Source organism: Mobula hypostoma, chromosome 2 (genome assembly GCF_963921235.1).
Source record: "Mobula hypostoma chromosome 2, sMobHyp1.1, whole genome shotgun sequence".
Lineage (NCBI taxonomy): Eukaryota > Metazoa > Chordata > Chondrichthyes > Myliobatiformes > Myliobatidae > Mobula > Mobula hypostoma.
The window spans coordinates 221,978,207-221,997,625 of record NC_086098.1 but is presented as its reverse complement, the minus strand read 5'-3'; the positions used below and the strand labels follow the sequence as shown (position 1 = coordinate 221,997,625).

Here is a 19,419-nt window from a genome sequence, read left to right as displayed (position 1 = left end):
TTCTCTTAAATGTTGAAATTGAACCCACATTAACTACTTTCGCTAGCAGCTTGTTCCACACCCTCACCACCCTCTGAGGTAAATTCCCCTTCAGGTTCCTCTTAAATATTTCACCTTTCATCCTTAAACTTTGACCTCTAGTTCTAATCTCACTTAGCCTCCGTGGAAAAAGCCTGATTGCGTTTACTTTCCCATATCTATACCTATCATAATTTTGTACATCTCTGTTAAAACTCGTTCGTTCTTATATGGTCCAGGCAGTAAAGTTCCAATCTCTTCAATTGTTCCCTGTAACTCAGTTCCTCAAGATCTGGGGCGCCACGGTAGCGTAGCAGTTAACAGCTCCGGGTGTCAGGAGTTCAATTCTAGCATCCTCTGTAAGTAGTCTATATACCGTCCTAGTGGAATGCCTGGGTTTCCCCCGGGTGCTCCGGTTTCCTCACACAGTCCAAAGTTAGTAGGTTAATTGGGCAATGTAAATTGTCATGTGATTAGGCTAGGATTAAATTAGGGTTTGCTGGGAGGTGTGGCTTGAAAGGCCTATTCTGTGCTGTATCTCTAAATGAAATGAATGAATGAATGAATGAATGAATACAGACATAAATGACCACATGTCCAGCCCACCTCGCTTGGGCTTTCAGCAGGAGGGTGTAGACGCTACAGAGCCCAGCTCGTTCCAGGATTTCCGTGTCGGGGACTTTGTCCTGCCACCTGATGTGGAGAAGTCTGCGGAGACAGCTCAGGTGAAAATGGTTGAGCTGTTTGGCGTGTCTGCTGTAGACAGTCCAGGTCTCGCTGGCATAAAGGAGGGTGGTAAGGACCACTGCACAGTAGACCTTCAGCTTGGTGGTAAGGCTGCGTCCTCTCCGCTCCCAGACGTTCTCACGGAGTCTCCCAAAGGCGGCGCTGGCTTTGGCAATCCTGTTGTTGACCTCAGCGTCTATGTTCACTGCGCGAGAGAGTATGCTGCCCAGGTAGGCGAAGTTGTCGACTGCCTGGAGGTTCTGGCCCTTCACCATGATGCGCGGCTCCTGGTATGGCTTTCCTGGGGCAGGCTGGTACATAACTTCGGTTTTTTTGGTGCTGATAGTGAGACCGAAGTTGTCGCAGGCTTGTGAGAAGCAGTCCATTTCACGCTGCATCTCCTGCTCTGTGCTGGCGTTGAGTGTGCAGTCATCAGCAAACAAGAAGTCTCTGATGACAGTCTCTCGCACCTTTGTAGCTGCCTGCAGGCGCCTAAGGTTGAACAACCTGCTGTCAGTCCTGTACCTGACGTGGATTCCTTCTTCGTAGTTATGGAAGGCATCTGTCAGCATGGCAGAGAATACCATACTGAACAGAGTCGGGGCAAGAACGCAGCCTTGTTTGACGCCATTTGTCACTGGGAAGGCCACCGACTCATCGCCATCATCCAGAACTTTCACCATCATACCGTCGAGCTGGGCTCTGCAGCGTCTACACCCTCCTGCTGAAAGCCCAAGCCAGGTGGGCTGGACATGTGGTCAGAATGCCAGACAGTTGATTGCCTAAGCAGCTGCTGTACGGAGAACTGTGTCAGGGCAAGCGCTCAGTCGGGGGGCAGAAGAAACGTTACAAAGACTGCCTGAAAGCGTCCCTCAAAGGCCTGGGTGTCGACATCAACACGTGGGAGACGCTTGCCCTCGACCGTCCAGCTTGGCGCAGCAAGATCACCACAGGAGCCCGTGTAGCTGAAGTCAGGCGCATCAGCGAGGCGTAACGAAAGCGTGCTGTGCGCAAGGCCCGAGCAGCATCCACTGCCACGACAGCACCCACCCACTTGTGTCCCACATGTGGGCGAGCCTTCAGGGCTCGGATTGGCCTCATCAGTCACCTCCGGACCCACAGCCACCAATCTCCCATTTGACTTTGAAGCCATGGTCATCTTCGACTACGAAGGACGAACAACAACAACAACACAGACATAAATAAATAACATCCTTGTAAATTTTCTCTGTTCTCTTTCACTCTTCAAGGAAAAGCAGTTAAGCATCATCAAACAATGGGATAAGCACTCTGAACACATTGGGTTAGTGTCTTCAAGATGAGATTCAAAGTAAAAACCCCTCCACTGACTTAGTATTAATTCATGACAGTCAGATGTTGGATTGTTAAAATACTACACTGCACATCAAGTTGGAACAAGAGATTAAGGATTAGCTTTATTTGTCACATGTATATTGAAACATATAGTGAAATGTGACATTCATGTCAAATCAGTGAGGATTGCGCTGGGCAGGCTGCAGGTGTCGCCACACCTCCGGTATCAGCGTAGCACGCCCACATCTTACTAACACTAACTCGTACACCTTTGGACTGTGGGAGGAGGCTGGAGCATCCGGAAGAAAGCGGAGGTCACGGAAAGAATGTACAAACTCCTCACAGGCAATCAAATGCTGATCTTACAGCTGCTACCATTAAGCAATGCCACTGTGCCACCACTATTTAACACAAGTAGAACTGAAGTCAAATTCTGCACCAATTAAAGTGAAAGATTTCCACCTGAAATATTAATTGAGGTGCTGACAAAGCAGCTGTCCTTCTCTGTTTTTCATTTTAGATTCCCAGCATCCAGAATTTATATTATAATCTCACCTTTGCTATCTCCCTTCTTCATAATTTAACATGCTTGTCACTTGACTTCAATTAGATAAAAGGCTCAACTTGTACAAAGGAATCTGAGAAATGTCAGGCATAAATAACTTTTGAAAGTGTCACAACTTCAAGGCTATTATAGAAAATAAAAGCTCATAGTGAAGGAGGTAATGTACCTGCTGGCTAATTAGGAAAGAGAAAGTGGGCAGCAGCGTACCTTTCTCTGATTAGCACAATGTAATGAATGGTGTGACACAGGGATCAATATTGGCACCCCTACATTTTGGCCACACATTTTAATTCCACATCCCATTCTGATATGTCTATCCACGGCCTCCTCTACTGTAAAGATGAAGCCACACTCAGGTTGGAGGAATAACACCTTATATTCCGTCTGGGTAGCCTCCAACCTGATGGCATGAACATCGACTTCTCTAACTTCCACTAATGCCCCACCTCCCCCTCATACCCCATCTGGTATTTATTTATATACACACATTCTTTCTCTCTCTCTCCTTTTTCTCCCTCTGTCCTCTGACTATACCCCTTGCCCATCCTCTGGGTTTTCCCCCCGCCCCCTTTTCCTTCTCCCTCAGCCTCCTGTCCCATGATCCTCTCATATCCCTTTTGCCAATCACCTGTCCAGCCTTGGCTCCATCCCTCCCCCTCCTGTCTTCTCCTATCATTTTGGATCTCCCCCTCCCCCTCCCTCTTTCAAATCTTTTACTAGCTCTTCCTTCAGTTAGTTCTGACAAAGGGTCTCGGCCCGAAACACCGACTGTACCTCTTCCTAGAGATGCTGCCTGGCCTGCTGCGTTAACCAGCAACTTTGATGATACCTAAGTGGTGATATTTTACAGAGCACTGAGACACAGAGAGACCTGCCTGCCATTATCCATTGATGTACAAATGGCTGAAAGCAGTCAAAATAAGGAAATGGAAATCCCATGGATGACTTAGTCCATCAGTATGATTAGTATCAGAATTGATCACTTATATGATTGACCATCACTACCTCAAAGAAAGTTTATGGTATTAATCCCCGCAATGAATGGGTTGTCTTGTATGAGTTTAGAAGAGCAAGAGTGGACTTGATAGAGACTTAGAGAAGTTAGAGGAGTCAGGATTGTCTTAAGAACATAGGCAAAATATTTCCACTATTGTGAAACTATAGAACCAGGGGCCATTGTTTAAAAATTAAAGGTCAGCCATTTAAGGCAGAGATGAGGTAAAGTATAAATGTCAGAGGTTCCTGAAGTTCTGAAACTCTCTTTGTCAAAGACTGGTGGAAACAGAGTCTTTGAGCAACACACACAAAATGCTAGAGGAACTCAGCAAGTCAGCGAGCATCTATGGAGAGGAATGAACATTTATCATTTTGAGCCAAGACACTTTTAGCAGGACTAGAGAGGAGGAGGGAAAGAGTTAGAATAAGGAGGTGGGGGGTGGAGAAGGAGTACGCACTAGCAGCTGAGAGTGAGGGGGAAGGAGGGTGGATGGAGATGGCGGATGAGGTGATGGGTAAAGAGGTAAAGAGCTTAAAAGGGAATCTGATAGGAGAAGAGAGAGGACCATAGTAGGAAGGGAAGGAGGTGGGGCACCAGAGGGAGGTATTGGCAGGTGAGGAGAAGAGAAAGTGTAAGAAGAGAGACAGAATGGCAAATGGAAAAACAAAGAGAAGGAGGAGTTGGGAAAAATTAACAGAATTAGAGAAATTGATGTTCATGCCATCAGAGTCTTTGATTAAGATCGAGGTAGGCTGATACTTGATAGATGGGGAATGAATGAATATTGTAGGAAGAATGTACTGTACATGCGGAGTTGAGGTTATAATCAGCTCATTTACATCATTGAAAGTGAGAGTGCTGGATGGCATACTCTCACTTCTTATTTGTATACATATAGTGATGTTTACTTCATGTTGGTCGTGTGTTGTGCATTAGACCATTCCCTGACTGGGGAATCTGGAAGGAAATGCAGAAAGAAATATTCAACCAAATAAGATCCATTTTGTTTCAATCCCTGTATAAAATGCACCAAAAATGAACTGTCACTTATGAGTAGAAGACTGTGCAATGATGTGATGCACAGGAGAAGGTCAGTGACACTAATCTGATGGTTAAGATTGTTCTATCTCATTCATTTTAATGGGATGAGCCAGCTCACTGCAGCTAGTGCACATGGACTGGAATCTCATCTACTTCACCTTCTGGTCGAAAGCCACGTTTGCCACATAGAATTTGTTCATTATTGTGCAATGTTACTTTGCACATAGTATCCTCTTAAAGTATCCAGGTCAAAGCTCATTTTCTACACAATTTTCCCCCAACATCCAGACATTTCCCCCAGCATTTCACAGCTGCCATCAGGAAGGAGGCACAGGAGCTTCAGGACCCACACCACCAGGTTCAGAAACAGTTACTATCGCTCAACCATCAGGCTCTTGAACTTCACTTGGCCCATCACTAAAATGTTCCCACACCAATGGATTCGCTTTCAAGGATTCTTCATCTCATCTTCTTCATATTTATTGCTTGTTTGTTTGTTTGTTTGTCTGTTTATTTATTTATTTATTTATTTATTTATTATTTTCTTTTTGTATTTGCACAGTTTGTTGTCTTTGAATGCTGGTTGAATACTCAAGTTGGCGTGGTCTTTCATTGATTCTGTACGGTTACTATCCTATGGATTTATTGAGTATGCCCGCAAGAAAATAAATCTCAGGGTTATATATGGTGACATATATGTACTTTGAAATTTGAACTTTGAACAACAGCAAGATTCAGGAACATGTAAAACACATGTCATAAATGCTCTTTCTGTTAAATCTTGTTCTTCTTGTCCTTTCCTACTACCCCATGAGTCTTCACATCACAGCATCTTCAACAGGATCCTACCAACTAACACATCTTTACCGCTCCCCCCACTCTCCATATTCTGTCTGGGTAGCCTCCAATCTGAAGGCATGGATATCGATTTCTCTAACTTACAGTAATTTCTCTCCCGCCTCCTCTTCCTCTCGTTTTCCATTACTACCATCTCTTTTTCCATTCTGGTTACCCTCTCACCCTATCTCTTCTAACCAGCCCAACATCTATCTCTGGATCTCCACTTCTTTCCCTCTCTCCCATGGTCCACCATCTTCTCCTCACAGATTCCTTCTTCTATAGCCCTTTACCTCTTTCACCTATCACCCCCAGCTTTCTGCTTCATTCACTCTCGCCTCCCTACCCATCTCTCCCCTCACCTGCTGTCATCTATCATTTGCGTGCTTGTACTTCTCACCCTCCCCGACCTTATTATTCTGACTTCTTTCCCCCTTCCTTTACAGTCGCAATGAAGGGCTCAGCCAAAAGCGTTGATTGTTTTTCCCTCCACAGATGCTGCCTGACCTTCTGTGATCCTCCAGCATTTTGTGTGCGTTGCTCTGGTTTTCCAGAATCAGCAGAACCTTTTGTGCTTATGATTATGAAAAATATCTTTTGTCTTCCTCCTCCCTTCTAGATGTTTAGCACATTAATAATATTCTGGCAGCTTTTGTGACCAAGAATGTCTTTCCTCAGATTAGCGGACCAAAACTGCACACAATACTCCAGGTGTGGTCTCACCAAGGCCTTGTACAACTGCAGTAGTACCTCCCTGCTCCTGTACGTGAATCCTCTCGCTATAAATGCCAGCATACCGTTCGCCTTTTTCACCGCCTGCTGTACCTGCATGCCCACTTTCAATGACTGGTGTATAATGACACCCAGGTCTCGTTGCACCTCCCCTTTTCCTAATCGGCCACCATTCAGATAATAATCTGTTTTCCTATTTTTGCCACCAAAGTGGATAACTTCACATTTATCCACATTAAATTGCCTGCCTTTTTGTTGGCTTTGTGGAACAATCTATGTTCTGTACCTATTCGGGTATCTGTCCCCCACTTTTCCTTCGCTACATCGACGACTGCATTGGCGCTGCTTCCTGCACACATGCTGAGCTCCTTGACTTTATTAACTTTGCTTCCAACTTTCACCCTGCCCTCAAGTTTACCTGGTCCATTTCCTACACCTACCTCCCCTTTCTAGATCTTTCTGTCTCTATCTCTGGAGACAGCTTATCCACTGATGTCTACTATAAGCCTACTGACTCTCACAGCTATCTGGACTATTCCTCTTCTCACCCTGTCTCTTGCAAAAATGCCATCCCCTTCTCGCAATTCCTCCGTCCCCGCTGCATCTGCTCTCAGGATGAGGCTTTTCATTCCAGGACGAGGGAGATGACCTCCTTTTTTAAAGAAAGGGGCTTCCCTTCTTCCACCATCAACTCGGCTCTCAAACGCATCTCCCCCATTTCACGCACATCTGCTCTCACTCCATCCTCCCGCCACCCCACTAGGAATAGGGTTCTCCTGGTCCTCACCTACCACCCCACCAGCCTCCAGGTCCAACATATTATTCTCCGTAACTTCCGCCACTTCCAACAAGATCCCACCACTAAGCACATCTTTCCCTCCCCCACCCCTGCTTTCCACAGGGATCGCACCCTTCGCGACTCCCTTGTCCATTCGTCCCCCCCATCCCTCCCCACTGATCTCCCTCCTGGCACTTATCCTTGTAAGCGGAACAAGTGCTACACATGCCCTTACACTTCCTCCCTTACCACCATTCAGGGCCCCAGACAGACCTTCCAGGTGAGGTGACACTTCACCTGTGAGTCGGCTGGGGTGATATACTGCGTCCGGTGCTCCCGACGTGGCCTTCTATATATTGGTGAGACCTGACGCAGACTGGGAGACCGCTTTGCTGAACACCTATATTCTGTCCGCCAGAGAAAGCAGGATCTCCCAGTGGCCGCACATTTTAATTCCACATCCCATTCCCCTTCTGACATGTCTATCCATGCCCTCCTCTACTGTAAAGATGAAGCCACACTCAGGTTGGAGGAACAACACTTTATATTCCGTCTGGGTAGCCTCCAGCCTGATGGCATGAACATCGACTTCTCTAACTTCTGCTAATGCCCCACCTCCCCCCCCCCGTACCTCATCTGTTATTTATTTTATACACACATTCTTTCTCTCACTCTCCTTTTTGTCCCTCTGTCCCTCTGACTATACTCCTTGCCCATCCTCTGGGTTCCCCCCTCCCCTTGTCTTTCTCCCTGGGCCTCCTGTCCCATGATCCTCTCATATCCCCTTTGCCAATCACCTGTCCAGCTCTTGGCTCCATCCCTCCCCCTCCGGTCTTCTCCTATCATTTTGGATCTCCTCCTCCCTCTCCCACTTTCAAATCTCTTACTAACTCTTCCTTCAGTTAGTCCTGACGAAGGGTCTCGGCCTGAAACGTCGACTGTACCTCTTCCTAGAGATGCTGCCTGGCCTGCTGCGTTCACCAGCAACTTTGATGTGTGTTGCTTGAATTTCCAGCATCTGCTAAATTCCTGTTGTTAGCTTCTGTGATCAGTGAGTTTTATGGAGGAATAGGTTTCTACACTTTTTGCAATATTGACTCCAGGTTTGCTTATCGTTTGCTAGCAGTCTCTCCTTTTAGAAACCTGCCTGATAGTCAGGAGGGAACGCTGGAGAAGTTAGAACCTCAAGGAGCCTGCGGCCACTTGAGATATTGTGGGGAAATAAACCTGCATCTTTTGTGGTTGGGACCCATTGATCTCGGATGGGGTTCTCAATTATGGGTGAGGACACGGAAGTCATATTCAGGAATGCAGTCTCATCTCTGGAAAGTGGGGATGGAGTTGTCCACTACTGGAGGAATGATTGGTAGTGGAGGGGGAAGTTGGTTAGCTTGGCGGGTCGGAAGCCAACCCTTGTCCCACCAGAACACCAAACATTCATGCACACCTCATTCTTTCAGGCAGTTGAACTCAGCAGCCATCAACAGGAGCACTTTTTATTGTGCTCTAGGTTTAATAGGAAATAATTTTGCACCAAATTAATGGACCATGAGTATCATCTGATTTTACAGTTGCTAGTTTCTCATTAATGATGACTGCACTGGAATTCTACACCACAAGTTATTACATGGCTGAAACTGCTCCGGAATAAGCAGAGAGCTCACTTGGTTAGCAAGCACTAAACGGCACATTTGAGTGTGTGCGTGTGTGTGTGTGTGTGTGTGTGTGTGTGTGTGTGTGTGTGTGCGCGCGCGCGCGCTAGCCTATCATTTGCACAGAATTACCAAGACAGAAATTTCCTCAAGGTAGCATGCCCAAAGAATGCCGGATGAATTTCTGGAGCATCACCAGATGACCCAAGAATGGTCTTTATCAGAATGCACTTCCAAAATAAGATTAATCTTTCTCTATATAACTTGCAAAAAACAAAATATCGAATTTTGCCCTCCAGGTGCACAACATGGGAAGCCCTTCAAATTCCAAATTCGATTGGTCAGTGAGACAGCCATATGGCCAGGTAACTGGTTCCTGTTCTTTCTTTGATGCCATCATTTGCTCATCCTCAGTGACCTTCAACTTACCTTGTGCCTCCGCTGGATGCTTGCTTACCTTTTGGAGAAGGGTTACTATCCCCATTTATCGTGCGTACAGACCATCCGGACTAATGGCCGTGGAGGCCACGTCAGTGGGTATATTTAAAATGGAGGTTGATAGGCTCTTGATTAGTAAGGGTATCAAAGGTTATGGGGTGAAAGCAGGTGAAGTGAGCTGAAAGGGAAAGTAAATCAGCCATGATATAACAGTGGAGCAGACTGGATGGGCTGAATGGCTTAATTCTGTTCTTATGTCTTATGGCCTTATAGTAACTTTCACCAGAATAAAGAAAGGATTTGAGTTTCTGGACCTTCTACTTTATGACTTCCTGTCAATGCAAGAATGAAATAAGCTTCAAATATGTAAGATGATAGTCTCATATCCAGTCCTCGAACACTTATGAGCCAAAGTGTGCTGATGTATCATGCATCTCGGTTATGTGATTATGGATCAAAACTCAGGAAGATGTGAAGTGTGAGGCTCCAACTTAAGGGCAGAAGATACAAAATCCAGAAAGCACAGACCACCAGGCTCAAGGATGGGTAAGCGAGGCAATAATATTAAATAGGACACCATAAGCTTTTTTCCCAGATATATAAAGAGTAAAAGAGAGACAAGAGTGGACATTGGACTGCTGGAATATAACACTGGAGAGGTAGTAATGGGGGATAAAGAAACAGGAGGTGAACTGAATAAGTACTTTGCATTAGTCTACCCTGAGGAAGACACCAGCAGCATGCTAGATATTTGAGAATATCAAGGGGTCAGAAGTGAGTGTGGATGCTATTTCTAAGGAGAAGGTAATTGGGAAATTGGAAGTTTGAAGGTAGATACTGTAAGTCACCTGGACCAGACGGAATATTCCCTAGTGTTTTGAAAGAGGTAGCTGAAGAGTTTGTGGAGGCATTAGGAGTGATCTTTCAAGAATCACTAGATTCTGGAATGGTTCCAGAGGAACTGGAAACTACAAATTTCACTCCAGTCTTTAAGAATGGAAGGAGGCAAAAGACAGGAACTTTGGGCCAATTGAAGTCTTGACTTCAGTGATTAGCAAGATATTAGAGTTTATTATTAAGGATGAAGTTTTGGGGTACTTGGAGGTGCACAATAAAATAGATCAAAGTCCGCATGGCTTTCTAAAGGAGAAATGTTAGAACATAGAATGTAGAACATAGGATATTACAGCACAGTACAGGCCCTTCGGCCCACAATGTTGTGCCGACCCTTAAACCCTACTTCCATATCACCTCCCACTTTAACTTCCTCCATATACCTGTCTAGTAGTCTCTTAAGTTTCACTAGTGTATCTGCCTCCACCACTGACTCAGGAAGTGCGTTCCACGCACCAACCACTCTCTGAGTAAAAAACCTTCCTCTAATATCCCCCTTGAACTTCCCACCCCTTACCTTAAAGCCATGTCCCCTTGTATTGAGCAGTGGTGCCCTGGGAAAGAGGCGTTGGCTGTCCACTCTATCTATTCCTCTTAATATCTTGTATACCTCTATCATGTCTCCTCTCATCCTCCTTCTCTCCAAAGAGTAAAGCCCTAGCTCCCTTAATCTCTGATCATAATCCATACTCTCTAAACCAGGCAGCATCCTGGTAAATCTCCTCTGTACCCTTTCCAATGCTTCCACATCCTTCCTATAGTGCGGTGACCAGAACTGGACACAGTACTCCAAGTGTGGCTTAACCAGAGTTTTATAGAGCTGCATCATTACCTTGCGACTCTTAAACTCTATCTCTCGACTTATGAAAGCTAACACCCCATAAGCTTTCTTAACTACCCTATCTACCTGTGAGGCAACTTTCAGGGATCTGTGGACATGTAGCCCCTGATCCCTCTGCTCCTCCACACTACCAAGTCTCCTGCCATTTACTTTGTACTCTGTCTTGGAGTTTGTCCTTCCAAAGTGTACCACCTCACACTTCTCTGGGCTGAACTCCATCTGCCACTTCTCACCCCACTTCTGCATCCTATCGATGTCTCTCTGCAACCTTTGACAATCCTCTACATTATCTACAACACCACCAAACTTTGTGTCATCTGCAAACATGCAACCCACCCTTCTACCCCCACATCCAGGTCATTAATAAAAATCATGAAAAGCAGAGGTCCCAGAACAGATCCTTGTGGGACACCACAAGCCACAACCCTCCAATCCGAATGTACTCCCTCCACCATGACCCTCTGCTTTCTGCAGGCAAGCCAATTCTGAATCCACCTGGCCAAACTTCCCTGGATCCCATGCCTTCTAACTTTCTGAATAAGCCTATCATGTGGAACCTTGTCAAATGCCTTACTAAAATCCATGTAGATCACATCCACTACACTACGCTCATCTATATGCCTAGTCACCTCCTCAAAGAACTCTGTCAGGCTTGTTAGACACGATCTGCCCTTCACAAAGCCATGCTGACTGTCCCTGATCAGACTATGATTCTCTAAATGCCCATAGATCCTATCTTTAAGAATCTTTTCCAACAGCTTTCCCACCACAGACATAAGGCTCACTGGTCTATAATTACCCAGACTATCTCTACTACCTTTTTGAACAAGGGGACACATTCGCCTCCCTCCAGTCCTCTGGTACCATTTCCGTGGACAACGAGGACATAAAGATCCTAGCCAGAGGCTCAGAAATCTCTTCCCTCACCTCGTAGAGCAGCCTGGGAAATATTCCGTAAGGCCCCGGGGACTTATCTGTCCTAATGTATTTTAACGACTCCAACACCTCCTCTCCCTTAATATCAACATGCTCCAGAACATCAACCTCACTCATATTGTCCTCACCGTCATCAAGTTCCCTCTCATTGGTGAATACCGAACAGAAGTATTCATTGAGGACCTCGCTCACTTCCACAGCCTCCAGGCACATCTTCCCACCTTTATTTCTAATCGGTCCTACCTTCAATCCTGTCTTCCTTTTGTTCTTCACATAATTGAAGAATGCCTTGAGGTTTTCCTTTACTCTACTCGCCAAGGCCTTCTCATGCCCCCTTCTTGCTCTCCTCAGCCCCTTCTTAAGTTCCTTTCTTGCTACCCTATATTCCTCAATAGACCCATCTGATCCTTGCTTCCTAAACCTCATGTATGCTGCCTTCTTCCACCTGTCTAGATTTTCCACCTCACTTGTCACCCATGGTTCCTTCACCCAACCATTCTTTATCTTCCTCACCGGGAAAGATTTATCCCTTACATCCTGCAAGTGATCCCTAAACAGTGACCACATGGCCAAGTACATTTTCCTGCCAAAAACATCATCCCAATTCATACCTGCAAGTTCTAGACTTATAACCTCATAATTTGCCCTTCCCCAATTAAAAATTTTCCTGTCCTCTCTGATTTTATCCTTTTCCATGATAATGCTAAAGGCCAGGGAGCGGTGGTCACTGTCCCCCAAATGCTCACCCACTGAGAGATCTGTGACCTGACTCGGTTCATTACCTAACACTAGATCTGGTATGGCATTCCCCCTAGTTGGCCTGTCAACATACTGTGACAGCTTCCCTTTCCTCAAAGCCTCTCTATATGTTAGATCTGGCTTTACTCCATGCACTATACTTACAGTTCTCTTATGACCTTTATCCTCCTCTACCTCACTATATGCTCTAACACTCTGGTTCCCCTTCCCCTGCAAATCTAGTTTAAATCTTGCCTGATAAATTTATTGATATTCTTTCAGGAAGTAACAGGCAGCACAGACAAAGATGAATCAGTGGATGTTGTTTACCTGGATTTTCAGAAGGCTTTTGACAAGGTGCCATAAATGGCACATTACAGTAAAGATAATAATGTGGACAGAAGTTTGGCTAACTGAGATAAGGCAAAAAGTAGGAATAAAGGAGGCCTGTTCTGATTGTCCGCCGGTGAGTATTAATGTTCCACTGTGGTTGATGCTAGATCCTCTAGTTTTCATGTTATGACCTAATGACCTGATTGATGGAATTAGTGGTATGGTAGCCAAGTTTTAGGATGCTACAAAGATCAGTGGAGGACAGGTAGTGCTGAGGAAACAGTGAGTCTGCAGAAGGACTTGGATAAATTAGGAGAACTGGCAAAGAAGTGAAAGATGGAATAGTGTAGGGAAGTGTATGTCATGCACTTTGGTACAAGGAATAAAGGCATAGACAATTTTCTAATGGGGAGAGAATTCAGAAATCAAAGGTGAAAAGGGACTTCAGAGTCCTAGTACAGGATGCACTGAAGATTAACTTACAACTTGATTCATTAATAAGGAAGACAAATACTGAATATATTTATTCCACGTTGTTATATGCACCATTGCTTTTTTAATTAAAAAATTGACAATGCTTAAGAATAAAGTTAAAATGTTTCTAACTTGTATGATGGCTGCAAGAATTTCTTGGCATTTAAGTACAAGCTCCTACTTTAAGGTGCTTGTTAAATATTTAACAAGACAAGCAATTTCCTAATCTATTACCTCAGTGAGCAAAATTAATTAAGTTTAATTTAAGCCTAAAATGAAGATAATTGTGCCTGACCCCTGAAAATCACTTTAATGCCTGAGGTCAAAGAAAAGTAATCATGTTCTTTTTTCTAGTAAGATATGAATCTTACACTTTTCTCTGCCATTTTAAATGAGATAAACTATCTTATATTGTTAATTTATTTGTGGTAATATTACTTACGTGCTGTGTGTGAATTATAGGTACTGTGTTGTGCACCTTGGTCTAGAGGAATGTTGTTTCATTTGGCAGAATACATATGTACAACTGAATGACAATAATGTGTACGATTGAACCATCAGAGCTGGAACTAATTGGACTTCAAACTCTGTGTGGAATTCTCAAAGATGGATTTGTTTAGACTAACATCTGAAAACATAAAGCCAGGGCCAATTAATTTAGGTTTAATATATTAGTAATATTTACAGCGGGTTCGGACTTTGAACCATTTGACTTTGTAAAGCAGAACATTCAGGAAGGAAAAGACTGAATAGTGAATGACATTGACGCTCAGAAATGTATCTCATTGGACTATTTATCACCAAATCGGTGATAAACAGTAGCTGAAAAAAATAGTTTCCAGCCAGTGGTGCCTGTGCCTACTGGTACAACTGGCCAACAGCAGATGGCATTTTATTGGCTCTTCACTCAGCACTGGACTATCTGGACAGTTAAGATGTATGCATCAGGATGCTCTTCATTGACTACAGCTCTGTATTAAACTCCGAGACCCAGGTCTTGATACTTCCTTGTGCAAGTGCATCCTTGATTTCCTTGCTTGAGGACTCCAGACAATTAGGAATGGCAACAACATCTCCTCCACTATCACCATCAGCAGCGGTGCATCGTGAGGCTGTGCACTTAGCCCCCCCCCCCCGCTCTATTGCTTTACACTTATGACTCTGAGGCTAAATTCAGCACCCACACTATATTCAAGTTTGCTGACAACACCAGTGCTGTTTGCCAAATCAAAGGTGGTGACAAATCAGCAACAGGAGGGAGATTGAAAATCTGGCTGAATGGTACCACAACAAAAACCTCTCATTCAAGGTCAGAAAACCAAAGGGCTGATTATTAACTTTAGGAGGAGGAAACCGGAGGCCCATGAGCCAGTCCTCATCAGGGGATCAGAAGTGGAGAGGATCAGTAACTTAAAATTCCTTGGTGTGGTCACTCCAGAAGATATGTCCTCGGTCCAGCACGAAAAGGAGGCATGGTAGTATCTCAACTCTCTTAGAAATTTGCAGAGATTCAGCATGCCATCTAAACCTTTGACAAACTTCTATAGATGTGAGGTGGAGAGTATATTGACTGGTTGGATCACGGCTGGGTATGGAAACACAAACACCCATGAATGGAAAAGTCAGAAAAAAGTATTGGATATTTCTGTTCTGATTTTTTTCATTATCAATGAGGAAGCTGCCAAAAAAGAAATAGCTAATTGAACTCAATTATTGCTGTGTCAGTGATGTCTAGATTGGATCTTCACTGATTCCTATCCCTCAACCTTATTTATCTGCCTTAGTTTTGCATTTTTGATAACCACGTGAATCAATATCAGTCTTAAAATCTTGTTTTAACCTGGCATCCACCATCTCTTGGGGCAATGCCAGAGTTCTATTACTAACTCCCCAAAGAACAGTTTCCTGTTTTTGGTCCTGAATAGCTGGCTCTAGTTGATAGAAAATGTCCCATGATCATTGCTACTCTATCAGAGAATTCATTATCTATTTTATCCAAATTTTAAATTTATTTTCTTTTACTTAGAGATACAGAACCATAGCAGAAAGGCCTAGATGGAGTGGATGTGGAAAGGATGTTTCCTATAGTGGGTAAGTCTAGGACCAAAGGGCACAGCCTCAGAATAGAAGGACGTCCCTTTAGAAAGATGAGGAGGACTTTCTTTAGCCAGATGCTGGTGAATAAGTGCAATTCATTGGCACAGCCGACTGTAGAGGCCAAGTCACTGGCTATATTTAAAGCAGAGGTTGATAAGTTCTTGATTAGTATGTGCATCAAAGATTATGGGGAAAAGGCAGGAGAATGGGATTGAGAGGGATAATAAATCAGCCATGATGAAATAGCAGAACAGACTAGATGGGCTGAATTGCCTAATGTCTTCTGATAGCTGCATCTTCTTCTATCACCACGTTTTGAAGATGTCCTCGATGGTCGGAGGGTCTTGATGGAGTTGGCTGAGTCTTTTTCAATCCTGCACATTGGAGCCTCCATACCACAAGGTGATGACAGTTGAGGTTCAATTGTTGCAGAGTTGTTCCAAGAACTATTTTCCTGAATTATTATCTCCAGTCTGTTTGGTTTCGAAGTATTTCCACTCACCTCATTGATCATATTCCATACTTGCACTTAAACATCACCACACTGATAGTCATGATCCTTTGGACCCAATGGCACGATTCTGAATATATTTGGACGATGGTTATTCATAAACTACTTGGTCTAAGTGTTTCCTGTAGTTGCTGAAGCATCAGGGATGTACTTGTACAGGTCATGGGAGTTATTAAACAATCCTCTACAATATTTACCAATGGCATAGAAGGATGTCAGTTCAGTCAACTGCATCCCTGCAGGTTCGTGAAGCCACCCTAATCCCATTAGTTTTTCCTGTCTCTTATTTTCCCCACATTCTAATCAATTTCCACCAATTCTACCACTCACATGGAATTAGGAAACTCATTTCAGAAGTTCCATCATCTAAAGTAATAATTGCATATTCAAAGCAATACACACAAAATGCTGGAGGAATCCACAGGTTAGGTTGCATCTATGGAAATGAATAAACAGTCAACGTTTTGGGCCAAGACCCTTCTTTCATCCTGATATTGCCTGACCTGCTGAGTTCCTTCAGGATTTCCAGCACCTGCAGAATTTCAAATTCTTGATTGCTGAAGTTCTTTACTTGCCTAATGCGCGCGCGCACACACACACACACACACAAACACACACACACACACACAAACACACACACACACACACACACACACACACAAACACACACACACACACACACACACACGTGCACAGAAAGAAAGGCTGGTATTAATGTAATGCTTTATGCTATCCTGCTAGTCTTGTTCAATTTATATAATCAAAAGTAACTAAAACAGGGCATTAATTGAAGACTATTTTGTGCTGCAAGTGAAACTTTAACTTTAATATAGCCAATTCTACTACTTATTTGTGAAAATGTGCAGCATTGAAGTGAGATTACATATACATACCACAGTTATTAATAACCTGACTTGCTACTCCACAGTAGAGCATGGTCTGTTAGCAGTCTCAGTATGCTTGCTTCTGAGAAAACCTCTCAGAATGAGGACAAAGCTTATGTTATATATTTGTGCATATGCACAGAAAACCACAGCAGCTTATTAGATTTGACAACTAAGAATAAATTGTATCCAAAATTATGTTAACAATCCTTTTTAAATTTCAGCTTCAATTCATCTTCATATCACAAAATGAATCACATGCCAAGAATTGGCTCAACAAGGCAGATGTTAAGAATGTTATTTTAAAAAAAAATTAATTTTACAGCATATTTCTTATCAATAGATATGTATGATTTAGAAACTGAAGATTTATTGGAAAACAATAAGTATCATCGTATGGAATTCTAGACAAAGAACAGTGAAACTTATTGACACAGTGGGCCAAGATGACTTGAGAGAAGGGCCAAGAGTTCTTTGCGAACTCAGCATGTTTAAAACAATCCCACATATGTTTGTCAGGACCCTAAGGGATCAGAAGTATTTTGTGAGTTTTTTTTTACAAACAATGTTGTTACCATAATGGAATCATAGTCCCTTTAGTAGACTTTGCAGTGTTTTTCTTGGGACACTGGTGATTTCAGAGTGATACTAAAATAGAAAAGGAAGTAATAATTGCAGTACATTAACATTGTAACTCTTTCCCCCAATTTTTTTTTACCTTGACTTGTTTCTTCCTGGTCCCCTCATTATTTTCAGCTTCTTCATGCTCTTTGACACCTTGGGGAAGGTTGGTGTAGTTGGCTAGTCCGCTGAGAAGAGATGATACCATAGGACTGGTGTCCATTTCTTCCTGCAAAAACATTACAGACAGAACACAAAGCAGTGAGAACTCTATGCATTTCAGACTGCTAGGCAGCAATTAGAGCGTTGTGTTTCTGCAGTTGATCTAAGCTGCACCAACTAATCAATATGCCCATTACAAAACTATTAGAATTTAAAGGCCACACTTACATATGTGTGAGCTAACAACATGAATGTAACAAATCGAATGACCCTAAATCTAATGCTATGAATAGCTGATCCAGAAAAGGTTATAAATACAAGAGATTCTACAAATGCTAGAAATCCAGAGCAACAGACACAAAATGCTGGAGGTACTCAACAAGTAAGGCAGCGTCCATGGAGAGGATTACATTAGCATTAGCGGCAGACCAATCAATTTGCAGAGCGAGAGAGCTTCGCAAAGGTCAGGGAGAGGAGTTTAAAAAAGGAATGTTTCGTGGGGCTCCGCGCATTAGCGGTGGACCAATCGATTCACAATTCATAAGCAGTAGCAAATAAAAGTAAAGCAGGGTCAAAGCAGAGTGGCCATTGTGTGAACGGACCAGAGTAGGACTAGGAACTTGAGTAGCTCAAGAAGTTTCGGTGAGGAGGCACAGGTAAGTAGAGGGTAGGCTTTTGTAGTGGTTGAATAAAAAATCACCAGGTTACAGCTCATGAAATAAAGTAGGAATGATGCAGGATCAGGATCAGGTGATATACTGTAGCTGTATGATGCGGGAGCTGGTGGACCCCATTGTGGTTCCTGGTGACCACATCTGCAGCAAGTGTTGGCTACTCAAGGCACTCAGGTTTGATGTTGATGACTTGGAACCTGAGCTTCAAACACTGTGGCAAATCAGGGAGGGTGAGAGTAATTGAGATTCTGTGTTTCAGGAGGTAGTCACACCCATTAGATTAGCTGCCTCAAATTTAGTCTGTGGTCAGTGACAAGAGGGTGTGACTGTGAGTGAGGCGGGTCGGGGGATCCAAGAGACAGTGCCCGAGGAGCCTCAGCCCTTGAGCTTGTCCAACAGGTCTGAGATTCTTGCTCCCTGTGTGGATGAGAGTGGGGCTGTAGGAAGGATGAACAACCTAACTGTGGCACCGTAGTTCAGGGAGCCATTCAAGAGGGGGGAGAGAAGAGAAATGTAGTGGTAATTGGGGATAGTATAATCAGGGGAATTGACAGAGTTTTCTATCACAAAGGTTGCCTGCCTGGTGCCCGGGTTCAGGAGATCTTATCTGAACTGCAGAGTATTTTGCAGTGGGAAGAGAAAGATCCAGTTGCCGTGGTCCACGTGGGTACCAATGACGTAGGGAGAATGAGGAATGAGGTTCAGCTGCGAGAATTTGAGCTGCTACGGACTAAATTAAAAAACAGAACCTAAAGGATAGTAATCTCTGGATTACTACTTGAGCAACGTACAAATTGGCACAGGGTCACGAAGATTAGAGCTAAATGCCTGGCTCAAGGATTGGTGTGGAAGGAAGTGGGTTTGAATTCATGGGAAATTGGCACCAGTATTTGGGAAGGAAGGAGATGTACTCATTGGATAAGCTCCATCTGAACTGTGATGGGACCTAGATCCTAACGAATTACATCACTAGGGCTGTGGATAGGGCTTTAAACTGAATAGTGTGGTGTGGGTTCAATGGATTGGAGAAGTGTGGATAAAGTAAAAAAGAAAAATGTGGACAAAGATAAAGAAAAAACAAAAGATAAAAAAAGAGAAAAATAAGAGTAGAGTAAAGAAAAGTCAGGTGTAAAAGAGAACAAGATTACAAGCCTTT

The 19,419-nt window shown here is 43.7% G+C and overlaps 1 protein-coding gene across 5 annotated transcripts in view; it reads right to left on the bottom strand.

Annotated features, from left to right (window-relative positions):
• LOC134342867 (solute carrier family 12 member 5-like) overlaps positions 1-19,419 on the bottom strand; it is a 1,196,244-nt gene that overhangs the window by 313,416 nt on the left and 863,409 nt on the right. For all 5 annotated transcript variants that reach the window (XM_063041525.1, XM_063041526.1, XM_063041527.1 and 2 more), the window contains exon 3: positions 17,525-17,656. In XM_063041525.1, coding sequence (XP_062897595.1) covers positions 17,525-17,656 — 132 coding nt within the window. The remainder of the gene's footprint in view (positions 1-17,524; positions 17,657-19,419) is intronic.